The sequence below is a fragment of the Moschus berezovskii genome, chromosome 25 (genome assembly GCF_049115385.1).
Source record: "Moschus berezovskii isolate FMDL1 chromosome 25, NW_MosBer_1.0, whole genome shotgun sequence".
NCBI lineage: Eukaryota > Metazoa > Chordata > Mammalia > Artiodactyla > Moschidae > Moschus > Moschus berezovskii.
The window spans coordinates 51,810,819-51,830,028 of record NC_142484.1 but is presented as its reverse complement, the minus strand read 5'-3'; the positions used below and the strand labels follow the sequence as shown (position 1 = coordinate 51,830,028).

Genomic DNA, 19,210 nt, shown 5'->3' with positions numbered 1-19,210 from the left:
GAGACTTTTGTTGGGTTGAATTAACATCATTAAGCACCTTGAACTAAAATGCTGGGTTGCTCTGACACAGTGAAAGCAGGCTTGAAATTTAGTGCCAAAGAGGTTTATTACATTCCAGCCCCCATCGAGCATCATGTCTGAGCAGAAGTTTAAGGGTTCTGCTGTCCTGAGATGGCTCCTGGTAAACCTTGGATGTTCAGGGGATGTTGGCACTTGGGTAAGAAAGCCTGGGGAATGATAAACTCCCTTGAGCTCCGATGAGGAAGTCAGAGGACAGAGTATCGGGGCAAGCCGTGGGGCAGTGGTCATGGTCTGTTAGGGAAGATTTTCATTGATTTTTCAAAAATCTGATCTAGATACATATCAAAAATGAGAGACTTGTCCAAGAGAATGGATTTGCCATGAGACCATTAGCGTTTAAGACTGGTGTGTTTATGAGTGTCGGTGGAAGTGGGTGCCTGATTCGTCCAGCCTTGGTTCAGACATGGAACCCAGACTTGAAACTGAAGCTCCAGTCAAATGCGTGGCGCGTCTGTCATGGGCAAGCTTGGTGCTGGCGGGGTAAGGAGTCAGCGCCGGGCCCTCAGCCGGGGGCAGCCCGCTGTCGGAAGGCTGTGCAGGGTGGTAGGAGAAGGCCTGAGGCTGAGGCCGCCACACTCGGTCTGAAAGGATGCCTAGAATCAGACGGGACACAGGGAGGAGTCAGTCCAGGCTGAGAAGCTTTAGAGCCAAGCGATGGAGGTGAGAAGCCCTGTGCAACCAGTGCTCAGTGGAGGCAGGGACCAGTGGAGCAACTCACACCTACTGAGCGGCAACTTGTTACCGCTTTGTTTTTCACGCGTGTGTCAGTTCAGTTCAGTCACTCAGTCGTGTCCTACTCTTTGTGGCCCCATGAATCACAGCACGCCAGGCCTCCCTGTCCATCACCAACTCCCGGAGTTCATTCAAACCCATGTCCATCAAGTCAGTGATGCCATCCAGCCATCTCATTCTCTGTCGTCCCCTTCTCCTCCCACCCCCAATCCCTCCCAGCATCAGAGTCTTTTCCAGTGAGTCAACTCTTTGCATAAGGTGGCCACAGTATTGCAGTTTCAGCTTTAGCATCAGTCCTTCCAATGAATACCCAGGACAGATCTCCTTCAGAATGGACTGGTTGTGTGTAGTTGTAGTTAACCCTGACAATCACCCTCAAGGATTGGGATCATTAACTTTCCTCAGAAGTTAAGGAAGTCACAACTCAGAATGGTCAGTTGACTTGCTCAGGGTCCCACAGAACTAGTGCAGGTCAAGCCAGGATTCACACCGGGCTGTCCCAACCACTGTACTCTCCTACCTCCGCACAGGTTTGAGAAAACTTTAAATTAACTGACTGCAACTTCCCACATCCTATTTACTATCCTCCTGCCACAATAACGCAGCCAAGGTTTGAGCCCAGTCCTAGCACTCAATACCTCTCAAGATGGACCTGAGACAACTGACTTTGTGGGCACCAAGTCTCCCTCCTGTGAGGTCACCTGCTGCCCTTTTAAAGCCACACGGAGCCTGACCTGTCTGACCCTCCTGTACAAACCGCCCTCCAGATATCTAAGGATAGTTACTAGGACCCCTTGAATCCTCTTTTTCGAGACAAATAGCAGAAGGTCCTCTGCTCCTTGGCCATCAAGAACAGGAGCTAGAAAGAGTCATAGGCGGTGTAGTTGGAATAGAGAGCAAGCGTAAAGGAAGGAGTTCTCTGTCTTCCTTGGAGGAGTCCGTGAAAGATACTGGAAGCAGTGAATTGTCCTGGGAAGGCATTTCTGAGCAGAGAAAGTAGTAAAGGAATGTTTCTTTACCACTTTTATTTTCTCATTCACTCATCAGTGAAGCAAATGCTTTTCCAAGCCCCGGGTGGGCTGCTGGAGTTAGAGCGGTGAGTGAGGCTGACCTGGCCCCATCCTCATGGCCCGTGAAGCAGCATCGTGCACTGGGCGAGTGACAGGGAGCTCAGCTGGACTGGCTGGTGGAGAGACAGTCCCGAAGGGAACGTGCTGGGACAGGTCAACGGGCCTGCGATAGGCAGCCACAATGACGCGCTTCTCACACACACAGTGAAGTAAAACGATGAAGGCTTCCACGAGGCAGGATGATACTTGAAACTCAACGAGTATTTAAAAAGCATAGGGAAATCTGAGATCTGGTTTACACTTAGGCCTGGACTGTTCATTCCAATTCTCTGAGGACAGAGCCCATAGTCCCACCCAAAGGAATTCTGTATAATTCAGTGTCTGAACCTTAACCAGATTTCCCTACAAACTGGGAAGTTTCTATTCCTCATTCATGTTAGATGTCTGTCTGCAGATCCCTTATCTTTAGCATGCATGGAGTCCTGAAGGGCCAGGAGTGGTCTGGGCATGTCCACTGTGGAGGAGATACCAACTTCTTACCGTGTAGATAATCCCTTATATTTTCCATCCACACACAGCTGCCCCAGAGAGGATGTCTTAAATGACACTCAGCCTTTAGCAAGATCATCCCAGAAAATAGGGCTGAACAAAGCAAACACAAATCAAGGTGATTCTGTGCTATGGGAAAAATCACAGGAAACCATTTCAAAGCCAAGGGACCTTAAGAAAATATGTTTTAAAATTTCATGCAAACCAGGAATTATGAAGGGAGCTTACTGACGTATGTGGCATTGGCTGAGACATGGCACCTTGGCAAAGCATGTGAATTCAGGGTGTAGGATGTTTATCTTTAGTTATTAGATTCTCAGTATAATAAGGCAGAGATATAAGTCAAGAGGTTGAATAAGCTCAAAGTGGCAGCAGTAATAATCAGACCTGGATACTGATGCATTAGCTAAAGGGACAGACTTAACCCAGGGGGCTGTGGGAATCCTGGGGAAATAAGGCACATAGCTCAATTGGTAAAGAATCCACCTGCAATGCAGGAGACCCCAGTTCAATTCCTGGGTCGGGAAGATCCCCTGGAGAAGGGAAAGGCTACCCACTCCTTTCCTAGAGAATTCTAGCCTAGATAATTCCATGGACAGTCCATGGGGTCGCAAAGAGTCGGACGTGACTGAGCGACTTTCACTAAGGCGAGGAGAGACATACATGGGGCAGTGAGACCCTTCTAAAACCATGAGAGGATTGCCTTTCTCCTCCCTGCAGGTTCCAGAACCCTGAGCTTCTGCTCGAGTGAATTATGCTTTCAGCTCTGTGGCGAGTGACCGAAATGTCCACCTGAGCGAAGCTTCGGGAGGTGGGGAGCCTTGTGCTGAGTAGCCACATCGTGTGCACGCCCCTCCTGGTGGAGTCTTTGTGAAAAGAATCCCTCTGCCCGGGACAGTTATGAAGGGGCTGGCCCCGCTGCACGTTGCTTGTGATGCTGATTAACACAAAGTTCTCCCAGGCACGTGGTATTTCATATCATCCGTCGGTTTACCAATCGTGAATCTGACCCAAAAAGGACAGCAAAGAAGGGGTTATACTGCAGCTCAGATCTTCCATTTCCCAGTCAGGCGAGGGTCTCCAGTTTAGGGACCCTGCAGTAATTTGTTTTTACCCTCAATTTTTTTTTCTTTACAAGTTGCTTCCACATACATTAAACCATCTAATGCTCACAAGTTTCCAAGAGTAATTATCCTCATTTTTCATGAAAGGGAAGCAAGACTCAGAGAAGTGAAGTGACCCCTTAAAAACTCTAACTGAAGGACACAAAGAAATATATTAATGCATAATATATTTTAATAATATTAAAATTAATATTAATGTAAGTATTAGACATATAGTAATGTATACTTCTATTCATTCCAGCAGCCATTAACTTTGATAGGTCCCACACAGGAAATGCATTGAATAGTCAGGAAGAAAATTCAGGGTCGCCGCTTGTCAGCGTCACACCATTTCCTATTACACTGCCCTGCCTTCTAGAGGGGACCTAGGAGTGGGGGACAGAGACTTCTCCGCCTGCTTCCTGCTCTGACAGTTGCTAAAAGCACCTGATCCTTCTGTCCTGCCCCGACTCGCCACAAATGGCGTCAGTTGCTTTGATAAAGGGGGCACTTCTCCCTTCACGCTCACCCTGGCCCCAAACTGATGGATGCCTGAAGACACAGAGCATGTAAAGCTAGAGCCCACACCCCTGGTGGACCTCTGTTCAAAGAGGAGGAGGGGACGGCAGACGACGAGAGGGCGGGATGGCATCACCGACTCGATGAACATAGGTCTGGGTGGACTCCAGGAGTTGGTGATGGGCAGGGACGCCTGGTGTGCTGCGGTCCATGGGGTCGCAAAGAGTTGGACACGACTGAGTGACTGAAGTGAACTGAACAAGCATAAGCTTTGCAAAACAAGTTAACCCCTCCTCATCCACTGAAATCATGCTGCATTTTATGTTGCTAGAGATTTTAGGGCTTTGGCTGGGAAGAAGGTTGTTGTCCCCAGGACCCAGATCTAGAGACACGGGTTCAATCCATGGGTTGGGAAGATCTGACATCCATCGGAGGTCAAAGGACATGTGGCATTGTTCAGGGCTGGTGTACGAAGGTCAAGTCCTTCTCACATAAATATTTCAGAAAGGATCTAACTACTTATCATAGCTGATAGAGAGGAAAGAAATACAATATTGTATATGGGGAGTATTTGGTTTGGGGAAAGTTGTTTCTCAGTAATCAGAACTCTTTCTCTGCTTGAAAGAGACTACGTTTTATACACTTGCTCACATCTGTCCCCAGCTCAGGAGGACATTACATTCACACTAACCTCCAGACTCTAATCTGCCTTCGTACCTCCTTGAGCCACAAGAGAGCAGACTGCGAGCAGAGCGAACTGACAGCAGCAGCTGGGGAGCAAACGTTTATGGCTCTTCCTGTCCCAGGCTGGGAGGCAGGGAGGTGGCCCCCTGGGATTTTTAAAGCATCAAGAAACTGACCCCTTGCCAGAACTCTCCCTTCTGCCTTAAGAAACCTATTAAAAAGAAAGAGAAGGAGCACTAACCTATCAAAGTCAATGGCTGCTGGAATGAATAGAAATATGTCTATTTATATATATTAACATTTATATTAATCTTAGAATGCACTTATTATAAGGTATTAATATAGTTTCTATCTGTCCACCAGCTGGAGTATTTATAAGGGGGACTGGATCTAACATAATGCATTAATTTGATGGATTTAATTATCTAGGTTCTAGTGTTATGACATGGGCTTCCCAGGTGGTGCAGTGGTAAAGAATCTGCCTACCAGTGTAGAAGAAGCAGGAGACACGGGTTTGATCCCTGGGTTGGGAAGATCCCCTGGAGAAGGAAATGGCAACCCACTCCAGTATTCTTGCCTGGGCAATCCCATGTGCAGAGGAGACTGGTGGGCTATAGTCCATGAGGTCACAAAGAGTCCAACCCTACTGAGCAACTGAGCACACACATGGTTATAATATAAGGAAAGAAGAAGAAAAGAACTGTGAATTTGAACTCCAGTTGCTGGTCTAAGTGACTCTGCTGTAACCCAATATAAGTGATATGGTTGATAAAATGAGAAGCCCAGTGCTAATTAGCAGGGCAGGACTTCTGGCAAAAGAAAAGATCAAAACATGTGAATTGAAGGGAAAAGGATTCAAATGCTGTGTTTATTCTGAAATATAGTGTCTAGCCTTTATTATCGGAGAAGGCAATGGCACCTCACTCCATCCTGGAAACTCCCATGGACGAAGGAGCCTGCTAGGCTGCAGTCCATGGGGTCGCTAAGAGTCGGACAGGACTGAGCAACTTCACTTTCACTTTTCACTTTCCTGCATTGGAGAAGGAAATGGCAACCCACTCCAGTGTTCTTGCCTGGAGAATCCCAGGGAATGGAGGAGCCTGGTAGGCTGCAGTCCGTGGGGTCACACAGAGTCGGAAACGACTGAAGTGACTTAGCAGCAGCAGCCTTTATTATATGCCCTAACAGCTTTTTTTTTTTAATGTTACCATAGCTCCTGAAGAAGTAAATAGCTTTGCTATCATGGGTCTGGAAATTATCTAGTCCTCTTTTCCCCTTTGAAACAGAGGTTTTTAAACTGCATTTTTGATAATGCAAGTTTTCTAAGCAGTGAAGCTATTGCATTAGTGTAGAAAAGACTATGAATGTAGTATATGTCGCAATGTTTCTGAAACACAGACTTTTATAGAAAGGACGTCTTTTGGCTGGCTAAAATAGGACATAGGAAAAGACACTTCCATGGAATAGAAAGGAACAGATTTCTTAAATACATAAATCATTGTTTCTATGTATAATTGGAAGTTAATGTCCAGTAACTTCAGAGTTAGATCTACTTGGAGTGCATTTTGTGATTCATTTATGCTCGTTACCGCCTCCATGTTGCTGACATCGGCAACTGGGTTCTGTTGGCACTTTTGAGCGTGTGCTAACTAGCCAACAAGAGGGAGCTACCTAGAGGTGTGCAGGCCTCAGAAACAGAAGTGAAGCCACACATGAGGACAGCACAGAGTGGGCAGGGGGAGTTGTGAACATGCCATGAGTAAACATGCTTGCAATTAAACCACTAACTATGGTTGATTAAGGGCTTCCTGGGTGGCACTAGTGGTAAAAATCCTGCTTGCCAGTGCAGGAGACATAAGAGACATGAGTTCAGTCCCTGGGTCGGGAAGATCCCCTGGAGGGGGGCATGGCAGCCCACTCCAGTATTCTTGCCTGGAGAACTCCATGGACAGAGGAACCTGGTGGGTTACAGCCCGTAGGGTCACAAAGAGCTGGACACGTCTGAAGTGACTTAGCACACATGCATGCATGGTTGATTCATTCCCAAGAAGCACAGACCCTTACTACTCAAAAGATCTCATCCTTCAAACCTGAGTTTAAAATGCTTTCTTCCTTTATAAAGACTTTTGACATTCTCCCAGGAAGCATAGTTATTCCTTCTCTAGGGCTTCCCTTGTGCTCACAAATCCCTAGCAAAGCAGTTACCTTACTGTATTCTAACCATGTGTTTGTGTGTTGTTTCCTAGGGGGAGGAAGAGATGGGATAATTTTTGTTTTCATCTTTATATGCCCAGGCCTATCACCTCATTGGCCTGAAAATTTTTTTCTTGTTGGGTGAATGCATCAAAAATTCCAAAACTGCTTATCAAAAGTGCCTTGAAACAGATCATAAGGTGGTTGAACACCTGTCTTAAATTCCATAAATATTTATAAAAACGCAGCAGGAATAAAGATTTTTTTGGAACGAACAGAGGAAGATATATTTCAGGGCACTTAGGTCTTTCAGAACCATTTGTGAAGATCACTTCAAATTTTCAGTTAAAAATCCCTTCATCTTCTAAGACTTTGTAAGCTGGATCCTTGCCAGGAGTATCTTTTATGGCTGAGCTCTCAACTGGTGGAAAACAGGATTTATGAATTCTGAGTCTGCTGGTGCTTCTTACATCACTCCCCTCCAGGATTAAAGTTCCTAAAATGTTAATCTGTTATGGGCATTAAGTGTACACTTTCTCCTGGACAAAGAAATGACTGTATAATGGAACAATATGCTTAATGAGGAAGAAAGAGTTGGACTAGAAAGGAAGATGATAATGGACCAGATCTTGCTGAGGAAAGGTTCTGCTAAGGTCCAGCGTGTTCTCGGTCCACAGAGAAGAGGGGCTTCTTTCGGCCACTGCCTAACCCAGCTGTAGGTTGCTTTCAATTTGTGTCTTCTTTTCTACAGTATTTTACCACTTACACTCTCACCTAATTGCATTTGAAATACCCAAGACATTTGGGAAGTGCATTTCCTTCAGGGAACCCGTGTTTGCCGTCCTCACAGTTCTGAAAATCTCCCTTGGGTCCTGCATTCTACTTTAATCAGCTAATCTGCTTTCCAGAATTTCGTTTCTGAGGAATTAACCTTTCATCTCAGTGTGCTGTGAACATCTAACAGGTGAAAAAGAAGTCTTCCTTTGCCAAGGATAATTCTACCATGTTTGATAGCCAATGGGGCACATTTACAGCCAGTCAATACAATAGCAGGGAGCAGAAGGGATTCAGAAACAATGGGAGTTGTGCTTGCATGATTTAGAATGAGTCACTTTTCTTTATAAAAGTCTTTTTTTCCTCCCTCTGAAAGCAACAGCTAATATCTCTTGGAGTTATAGAAGAAATCTAAACACAAGTGGTGCATTCAAGTGGCCCCCAATATGCACAAGCCCCAGGACCTCCCTAGTGGCTCAGTGGTAGAGAATTCATCTGCCAACACAGGAGTTGTGGGTTCAATCCAAGGGTCTGGAAGATCCCCAGGAGTAGGAAATGGCAACCCACTCCAGTATTCTTGCCTGAAAAAGCCCACGGACAGAGGAGCCTGGTGGGCTACAGTCCATGGGGTGGCAAAAGCATCAGACCCAATTAGCAACTAAACACAACAACATGCAGGAGTCCCAGCCAGTAAAGACTGCCAGAGCCTGTGTCACATGATCTTTCTCAGCTGAAGTTACAAGCAGTAACTTCACAACCTTAGTATATCTGATATTTGATTTAGCCTAAAAAGAGGAGCTCCACTGACTCTTTGCCCTCATCCTACCACAGTCTGGCTGTGAGCTGTGGGAGATGCAGAGAGCCCCACTGGGCACCCGCACCAGGTGGAGCCCACTCAGGCCTTCCTGCTTCTGGGCAGCACTTTGTCTCTCAGCTCAGAGCCCATCAAGCCCAGCTCTCAAACCATCCTGTGCTTCCTGGACTTTACAGAGTGTAGAGTGATTTCCTTTCTACTGACCATGTGTGTTCCCCTCTGTCACAGGAGGACTGTGCCCAGGGGCCAACGATCCTTGCGTGGAGAAGCCGTGTCCAGGGGATATGCAGTGTGTTGGTTACGAAGCCAGCAGGAGACCGTTCCTCTGCCAGTGTCCACCGGGAAAGCTCGGAGAGTGCTCAGGTGCAGAGTGCAGTGGGATGATGAGGGTCTAAATTCATATTCTGGAGGCCCTTGCCCTTGAGTAAATTACACTGCTCTAGCCCTTCCAGAAGACATTCTGTCTGCATGTAACATTTTCCTTCAGAATGAACCCCAGCTAGCATCCCCCTCAAATACTTGGAATTTGTTGCAGCTGCAGCCTATGCTCAGGAAACATGCAATGCCTCTGGGTTCCTTATTTAATGGGAGACCATAGCCTGTGTTTCAGTTGTGTCATGTGGATGCTAAGACTGTGAAATTATAGAAAATAAATAAAAGGCTGTTGGTTAGGCAGAGGAGTTGGAGTATCTGTGGCATGGCCTTTCATGTTCTGACCCATACCTCTCAACAGCAAGTAAAGCTGAGCCAGTTCAGTTGACCTTTGTAGGGTAAGCCCAGCCTAGACCAGGTAAGACTCCCCACTGCAAATGTACAACTAACTTCATGTTCCTGAAAGGCGAGGTGATCACCTCTGTGTCTTAAAGAAAAGAAAAAATCAATATTTCTGTCATTCCAATCCAGATGATCCTCCATTTCCAATCATCACTCAATTTCAGTACTTCTCTTGACTCATATATGTTCTACCATTTCTTTCCTCTAAAAAGAGTAATGTTCACTTTTGTTACCAGTAGAACCCTTTTTAGTAGAGGATGTAGTGCAGATATAAGCATACTGATACTGGTTTTAGAATCCAAGAAATATTTATTGAGTGATGATTGTAATAGCAATTACAATGGGAATAAAAAATTATTATATCTAGTATGTGCAAGGCACTTGCGAAGCACTAGGTTCTAAAAATTCAGGCTTTGCAAAGACAAGCACCATTCTTAAAAATGGAAGCCAAAGCTCTTTCAGAGTTGACTTCAAGAACAGAGCTGTCCCTGAATCCACATACTTGCTTTTGAAATCTTTAGGAGGGATTGGGGGCAGGAGGAGAAGGGAACGACAGAGAATGAGATGGCTCGATGGCATCACCAACTCAATGGACATGGATTTGAGTGAACTCCAGGAATTGGTGATGGACAGAGAGGCCTGGCGTGCTGTGATTCATGGGGTTGCAAAGAGTCGGACACGACTGAGCAACTGAACTGAACTGAACTGAAGGCTCTAAGATACTTATGCTGCCCCACCCACAAAACGCCTGCTGTATGCACTGCAGGTGGGTCTGCAGGGTGACAGTAGGGTACTTCTAATTTCAGATGTCCCTTTTTGCCCATCTCCCTCCTCCTTTCTATATGGAAAATTCTTCATTGTCCATGATTATCATCCATTTTGGTGTATTTCCACACTTTCACTCCAGTGAGACAGCTTTTCAGCCATCACTCTGCTTCTTAAAACATAAAGTAGAAGGCAGTAAAGAAAGAAAAAGAGAGAATGAACTCAGAATTGGGCGATATGGGTAGCTACTAAACATTCTAGGCAGGAGAGCCTGAAATTCATGGTCAAAAGTAGAGCTGTGACTGCACAAAACTTGAACTTCCTTTGTATCATTGCCATTTTCAACATTTGTGCAAATGCCCTAAGTTTGCTGTTCAGCGGAAATGTGGATATTCTTTGAAAATGGTTTATCTTTCCCTTGTTTCATGGAAGTGAAAGTTTTCTAGTGTCTAAGTGGTGTGGGTGGGCATGAAGGAATATTTTTTTACAAATGCTAATTTTAGAAAGCAGGAATTGGAATTTTAGTGACTCCAGGAAAATTCAGGTTAGAGAACATACCAAGTTGCCCTTGACATGAGAGAACTCAGATTTGGGGCATCTGACTAGTTAAATAATTTTTTTTTTTACTTTGAAATTGGAATGTGACCCAAAATGGAGAACCAGTTTTTAGTCCAACATTGTTTGTCCTCAGTGCCTTAACCAACTTCCCACAGTCTTTAATCAACTTGATTGGTAGTTGTTCGGTGATCCCATGGGTCCCTTCTGGTTTCTGGATGTTCAAAGTATCTATGTCTCCTCATCATGGTCTTTTCAGGGCACACTTCTCTCAGCTTTGCCGGAAACAGTTACATCAAATACCGGCTTTCTGAAAACAGCAAAGAAGAAGACTTTAAACTGGCCCTGTGTCTGCGGACCCTACAAAGCAACGGGATTATAATGTATACCAGAGCAAACCCCTGCATCATACTGAAGGTAATTAAAATGGGTTATCTTTTCCTGCAGTCAGTTCTCATGTTAGTATTTTGGCTCTTGGATTGGAGTCTGAAATCATTTTGTCTTTTAAGTTCAGAAACCTGAACCTGAGTTTAGGGCCAGGGGAGCAGCAGCCAAACTGGGAAGTGTGCCAATACCCCATTTCTTTTTGTACATTCAGCTTCAGAATTGCCTCTTTGGAGACTGGGGTACCTCTCTCTAGAGTGGGTTCAAGGGCCGGCCTCCTATGAGCTGCAGTCACTCAACAGTTCATCAGAGTGTTTCCTAATCAATTCCACGGCAGGGGTGGTCCTTTCAAAAGGCTGACTGTATCCTCTTATACCACATGGGTCTATCCCCAGTGACCCTTGAAGGTCACTTCTATTCTTGCCCCAGAAGGACATTGGAGATCTGGGGTATAGAAGATTTCATATGCCCTCTTCTGGCCCAAGTAGCCTAATTTTTAAATCATTCCCAGCCTCAGAAACTCTCCAAAGGCACTAGATTTCCTTTAGAGCAAGTCTGGCATTTGTATTCACATCAGAGCCTCTGATGCCTTCATAAAAATAACAGCAGCAATAGTACTAACAGCTTACATGCCTCATTTGGTTTGTGTTATGAAGTTAATATAATATATGTGACTTATATATATACACACACACACACACACACACTCAGTCATGTACAATTCTTTGCAACCCCATAGACTGTATAGCCCGCCAGGCTCCTCTGTCCGTGGGATTCTCCAGGCAAGAACACTGGAGTGGGTTGCCACTTCTAGGGGATCGTCCTGACCCAGGGATTGAACCCGAGTCTCTTGCGTCTCCTGCATTGGCAGGCAGGTACTTCACCACTAGTGCCACCTGTGATCCATATGGAGACACAAGAGACCCAAGTTCAATCCCAGGGTCGGGAAGATCCCCTGCAGGAGGGCCTGGCAACCCACTCCAGTCTTCTTGCCTGGGAAATCCCTGGACAGAGGAGCCTGGCGGGCTACAGTCCATGGGGTCACGAAGAGTCGGACATGAGAGGTTGAGAGAGGTTGGATTACTTACAAGGTTGTGCAGCTACAGTGTGCCAAGCCTGGCCCCTCCTCCAGTCTCGCTGACACCACGCTTTCCATCCCCACGCTGTCCCCAGCTTTCAGTGTTGTTACTACAACTCATTGCATCCAAAATCACGTGGGCTTCTGTAGACAAGACTCAGCCTTCCGGATGGGAGGGGAAGAGGGCCTAGGAGGGAGCCATGTTTAATGGAACACTGTTTTCCTCTGGACGTGCACTCAGAAGTGGGTGGCATCTGTCCAACAGTACCCGCTCATCCATGGGGAGATGGCAGGTGGTTTTCTCCTTCCTGCTGCTCTATCACTCGGCTCAACGGGGACGGTGGTGGGCCGTGTTAGCGCCTGTGCTTTGGCTCTTGGTTAGATCACACCCTCGTTGATTAGATGGCTCAGGCTTTAATCCTGGAGGGGGTAAAGCATGTAGAAGAGGAGATGCGATGGCCCCTCCCGAAGAGAGAGAGACACTCAGGATACACAGTTTTAGAAACCAGTGAATTCAAATCAGATCTTCATGATGGAAGACGATAAATTCAAAAAGCTAAGTCCTGTATTCTTAACCTCCTGGCTACTGAAGCAAGCTGCCTAGCATCCTTAGCTCACTTTTTTTTATTTAATTTTATTTTGTAAATTTATTTATTCATTTTAATGGGAGGATGGTTACTTTACAATATTGCGATGGTTTCTGCCATACATCGACATAAGTAGACATGTGTCCCCTCCATCCTAAACAGCCCTGAGAGGCAGGGTTGTATGATTACTGGGAAGGCACTCTGCTCATGTACAGGTCGCAGCTGCCAGGGGCCCTACCTGGGTGTCACTGACCTTCCCTCTGTCTCCTTCCAGCTGTAACAGGACAGCTGCTGAACATCCTTAGGAAGCAAATACTTTCTATTAGCAATTCTTTTAAATAGCGTTAAATTTGAGAGAGAGCAAAAATATGGGATATGAATGGCTTGATCCTAAAATGGAACATGTCATTTGACACTTCACTGCAAACGTCTAAAATGTGCAGAACCCTAGGGATGGGTTTTATGCGGCTCTAGCTCCTAAGGTATATTGTATTTCATGAAACAAGCGTGTTTCTGAGAGTTGTGTAAATTGAATCTCTATAAATGGAATTCTAATAAACCAGGGACGGTTTCTATTTGAAGGAACCCTTCCATCAATCCCTTTGTGATGTGAATAATCACCTCCGCCCCAATCTGTCTGTTGGGTAAGTTTGCTTTTCATATATTGGCTTTGCCCAAAGCAGGACACAGCTGTACTAAACTACTGCGGATACTCCCATGCAGTCGCCACGAATATCCACTTAGGGGATTTGAATCTGTTTGCTCAACATTTTCAGCCTCATGCAAGATTTAATTTCATCGGCTCTAGGTTCAGTGTGTGCCTTGTACTTTGGTTCAATGCCTACGCTGCAGTGCTTTGTTTAAATCGCACCTCTTGGTTGTTTGTATTTTCCCAGATAAAGCACATGCTCTAAAAAGTACTTATGATGATCTGCAAGGTAGAGGGTACTCCTCAAAGACATTGAAGAATTGCATGGAGACCTCAGGAAATGAACATTCTCATGGACAAGGAGGTGCCCATCCTTCTGTTTACGATTGATACTTTGTCTCTTCCAAAAGAGATTCCAGGCTCACTCTAAAAACTCAAAAGTGATAAAATCAAAGCACCATTAAGATGAAAACAGGGATAGGTGAATTAGGGGAAGGGGATCCAGAGAGACAGACTTCAAGTTATAAATAAGCTGTGAGGATGTAATGTACGGCATAGGGAATGTGGTCAATAATACTGTAATAACTTTGTACCACGACAGATAGTAGCTAGACTCAACACTGATGATAATTCTGTAATGTATAGAAATATTGATTCACTATGTGGCACACCTGAAACTAATATATTAAGTTAATTATACTTGAACTTTTAAAAAGATAAAAAACAAAAGGCTAAGACTTAACTAGTAAAATAGGGATGGACAGAACATTGAAAAATCTAGACCAGGGATACGTTGAACACAGACCATAGCTCTGAATTTCCTGGCAGCCAAAGTCATGATGACAATGGTGGGATAGGTTCCGTGGCTCTCCTCAAACCTATAAAAGAAACATGCTGGATCACTAGGAGAGATTCCCGAGACACAAGTAATATTTTTCCCTATGTTAGTCTTTCAGGTCCAATATTATAGCAAAAGTACAAGAAGTACTTGCTCGTTAGTGTGTGTGCTAAGTCGCTTCCATCATGTCTGACTCTGCGACCCTGTGGACTGTAGCCAGGCTCCTCTATCCATGGGATTGTCCAGGCAAGAATACTGGAGTGGGTTGCCATTTCCTTCTCCAAAGGATCTTCCTAACCCAGGAATCCAACCTGAGTCTCTTAAGTCTCCTGCGTTGGCAGGCGGGTTCTTTACCACCAGCACCACCTGGGGAGCCCAGTTTAACTGCTTTTCACTCAGTCATGTCTGACTTTTTGCAATCCTGTGAACTGTAGCCCACCAGGCTCCTCTGTCCATGGAATTCTCCAGGCAAGAATACTGGAGTGGGTTGCCATTTCCTTCTCCAGGGGATCTTCCCTACCCAGGGATCGAACATGAATCTTCTGCACTGCAGGAAGATTCTTTACCATCTGAGCCACCAGGGAAGCCCAGACAAGTGCTTTATAATGTAGTGTTAGCTCTGCTGTACAACGTGAATAGCGTATGTATATCTATATCCTCACTCTTGAACCTCCCTCCCATCCCCCATTCCTCTAGGTCATTACAGAGCACCAGGCAAAATCCCTGTGCTTTACAGCAGCTTCTGTGTATTTTTATTCTCACTCTCGTGTACACATGTGAGTGCCTACTTTTTCACCTCTAAGAAAACTGAGGTTCAGAGAGCATCAATGACTTACCTAAACTAGTCAATAGTGGACCTGGACTCTGGCAGTGGCAGGCAGGTCAGGAGTATGACTGTTTATCAAAAGAAGAGATTCAGAGGACTGAGATTTATTCATTGTGTATTTATTAAAACTATATTTTTTGAGCATCTACTGTATGTTGTTGTTGCTCAGTCACTAAGTGATGTCCAGCTCTTTGCAACTCCATGGACTGAAGCACGCCAGGCTTCCCTGTCCTTCACCATCTCCTGGAGTTTGCTCAAATTCATGTCCATTGAGTCAGTGATGCTATAGAACCATCCCATCCTCTGTCGCCCTCTTCTTCTTTTGTTTTCAGTCTTTCCCAGCATCGGGGTCTTTTCCAGTGAGTCAGATGTTTGCAAAGTATTGGAGCTTCAGCTTCAGCATCAGTCCTTCCAATGAATATTCAGGGTTGATATCCTTTAGGATTGACTGCTGTAATCTCCTTGCTGTCCAAGGGACTCTCAAGAGTCTTCTCAGGCAAAACAATTCGAAAGCATCAATTCTTTGGCACGCAACCTTCTTTACGGAGAAGGCAATGGCACCCCACTCCTGTACTCTTGCCTGGAAAATCCCATGGATGGAGGAGCCTGGTAGGCTGTAGTCCATGGAGTCACTACGAGTCAGACATGACTGAGCAACTTCACTTTCACTTTTCACTTTCATGCACTGGGGAAGGAAATGGCAACCCACTCCAGTGTTCTTGCCTAGAGAATCCCAGGGATGGCGGAGCCTGGTGGGCTGCCATCTATGGGGTCACAGAGTTGGACACGACTAAAGCGACTTAGCAGCAGCAGCAGCAACCTTCTTTATGGTCCAACTCTCACATCCATTCATGACCACTGGAAAAACCATAGCTTTGACTATATGGATGTTTGTCAGCAAAGTGATGTCTCTGCCTTTTAATACTCTGTCTAGGTTTTATAGCTTTTCTTCCAGGGAGCAAGTGTCTTCTAAGCTCATGGCTGATGTCACTGTCCACAGTGATTTTGGAGCCTTGGAGCTCAAGAAAATAAAATCTGTCAGTGTTTCCACTTTTTCCACTTCTATTTGCCATGAAGTGATGGGACCAGATGCCATGATCTTATTTTTTGAATGTTGAATTTTAAGCCAACTTTTTCACTCTCCTCTTTCACTTTCATCAAGAGGCTCTTTAGTTCCTCTTTGCTTTCTGCCACTAAAGTAGTATCACCTGCATATCTGCGGTTGTTGATATTTCTCCCAGCAATTTTGATTCCAGCTTGTGCTTCATCCAGGCTGGCATTTCACATGATGTACTCTGTCTATAACAGGGTGACAATTTTGAACCAGTCTGTTGTTCCACATAAGGTTCTAACAGTTGCTTCTTGACCTGCATACAAGCTTCTCAGGAGACAGGTAAGGTGGTCTGGTATTCCCATCTCTTTAAGAATTTCCCACAGTTTGTTGTGATCCACATAGTCAAAGGCTTTTGCATAGTCAATGAAGCAGATGTTTTTCTGGAACTCCCTTGCTTTCTTTGTCATCCAATGAATGTTGACAATTTGATCCTTGGCTCCTCTCCCTTTTCTAAACCCAGCTTGTACATCTGGAAATTCTCAGTTCCTGTAGCTTGAAGGATTTTGAGCATAACCAACTAGCATGCGAAATGAGTGCAATTGTTCAGTACTTTGAACATTCTTTGGAACCGCCCTTCTTTGGGATTGGAATGAAAACTGACATTTTCCAGTCCTCTGGGCACTGCTGAGTTTCCCAAATTTGCTGGCATATTGAGTACAGCACTTGAACAGCATCATCTTTTAGGATTTGAAATAGCCTGGCTGGAATTCCATCACCTCCACTGGCTTTGTTCATAGTGATGCTTTCGAAGGCACACTTGACTTCGCATTCCAGGATGTCTGGCTCTAGGTGAGTGATCACACCATCATGGTTATCCATGTCATTAAGACCTTTTTGTGCAGTTCTGTGTATTCTTGCCACCTCTTTTTAATCTCTTCTGCCTCTACTAGGTCCTTACCTTTATTGTGTCCATCCTACTGTATGCCAGATAGCTATTAATGGCCGTCTTAAAAATAGGTTTTCTAAACATTCCCTTTCAAAGAGTATTTGTAAGCTTCTTACAAGTATATGATGATGTGCACTTCCAGAGCTGCACACCAACAGTCTGAAGCAGTCAGACTTTGCACTGTAATTCATACTTTCTTATTCAAAATCCTGCTTTCTTACAAGGTGACTTATAGCTCTGATAATTTGTCTCCCTAACCCCAAGCCACTGAAGATCCAGGTTAAAGCACATTGCTGATTTCAGACAACCCTGAATACCTGCACCTTTTGTGACATTATGCTTTAATTGAACACATTGCGTACCTATCTCCACTTTTCCACCCCAAAAACACACACCATTTCAGATCCTTGCTGTAGACTTTTCTTACAGTTTCACGTACACCTCAGTTTCTATTAAACTAGCTTGCCCTCTGTTTTGAAGAAGCTTTGTCCTCTTAAAAGAGAGATTCTCTAAAACTGGATAAACCCCATTCTGAAGACAGAAAAACTAAATATGATCAGAGTATAATTTTCCAAGGAGAGAGGACTCAGATATGAAAGCTTTCTCTCCTCCTCCTGGCATAATATACTTGTAAAATAGATAGATATTGACTTTTTACAAGGTAGCTTTTGGTATCAGCATTCTAGTTTGTCATCTAGACAAGGCTTATAACTCCAAACTCTTAGAATTTAGAAGGAATGAGTCACTTTTGTTTTCAAAAGCTGGGGGTCATGCAGGTGTCTGGCTTTCTATTCACTCAGCTGTGTAGTTGCTGTTATTTTTTTCAACAGGAAAAACAATACAGAAAGCTTAACCATACACTGTATTACCATGGGATAATTTTATCTTCCTTCGTGATAGAACATCTGTGTATGTGACTACATCAGAGCCGCATCAGTTCTCCTGGATGAATTTATAACTTGATTATTATCCCAAGAGATGTAGGTTAGGGTTAGGGAGGGGAATGGACCAAGTAATATGTTAATTAAATACATCCTTTTACAAAGCCTTAGATGAATTGCACCCTCACCCCAAGATTTTCCTTGATAGACTGGGGACCCCTGTAGACTCTACAGCCACTGAACACTACAACAGATGGACTGTGCCAGAGGCAGGTAGTCCCCAAAGTCACATTTGATTGTTTTATTACTGACATTGAAATAAAAATATGGATATTATCCAGGAATTGTCACTGAGCAAGTATTCTGGCATGATTTACAATATTCATTCAGTACATTTTGTTGAACAACAACAACAACAAATGACAAAAACAACAGCATAGATTACACATGAATGATCTCTGAAAATAAAAATTTGTCTCCAGTCTTTTTGCCTGCATATATTTGTATTATCAAGCACAGGATGTATGTACCGTGTACAAGGTGGCTGACAATTCTGTAGTGGACTCATTCTCCTTGTAAAATAAGCCACGGCAGTTCTCTTTGCTTTCTCTATAAGGGGCCTTAAACCCAGAGCTTCCCTGGTGGCTCAGACAGTAAAGAATCTGCCTACAGTGTAGGAGACTTAGGTTTAATCCCTGGGTTGGGAAGATCCCCAGTGAGGGGAATGGCAGCCCACTGCAGTATTCTGGCCTGGAGAATACCATGGATAGAGGAGCCTGGCAGGCTGTAGTGCACGGGGTCGCAAAGAGTCAGACACAACTGAAACACTAAGACTCTCCATTTTCAAACCCAGACGCAAGCCAGTCCTCTCTAGGGAAGCTGTATGGTACACGCAAAGCTGGACTTTGATTTCTCATTCCTGAATCCCCACGGCTCTACCTGGTTCACAGAGCCCCCTGCATTTCATCCACACATGTTTATGTGGCATAAACCTTATACGTAGGGAGAGAGGGTGCCAGTGAACTCATGGAGTCTCAGTGGCAGAAGTGGGAGTCCCTAGGAATTAGTTATCTGCAAAATATGCTGAGGCATAGAAAAGTATCTCATTTGTGAGGGTGAGCGGGTGGTGTTCCCATCCCTAACAGGTCTGTCAGGAGCCAAATGCATCTTGGAAAGATGGATTCAGTTTATTTCTTTGACACTGGTACCTCCCTGGCACCAGTGCCCTGAGAGCCCCCGTGCCTTCCCCTCCATCCATTTCCGTCTCTCTCTCTACAAGCTCCTGCTTTCTACCCAGGTCCTGGCACCGGACTGCACCTGTCAGCAGATCCTAGGTGAAGGCTGGCTGCCCTAG

At 44.8% G+C, this 19,210-nt stretch overlaps 1 protein-coding gene across 1 annotated transcript in view; it reads left to right on the top strand.

Annotated features, from left to right (window-relative positions):
- Positions 1-19,210, top strand: part of LOC129542122 (protocadherin Fat 3) — a 177,055-nt gene that overhangs the window by 124,920 nt on the left and 32,925 nt on the right. The window contains 2 exon segments of the mRNA XM_088832281.1: positions 8,748-8,882; positions 10,873-11,030. Of these exon segments, the coding sequence (XP_088688407.1) occupies positions 8,748-8,882; positions 10,873-11,030 (293 nt within the window).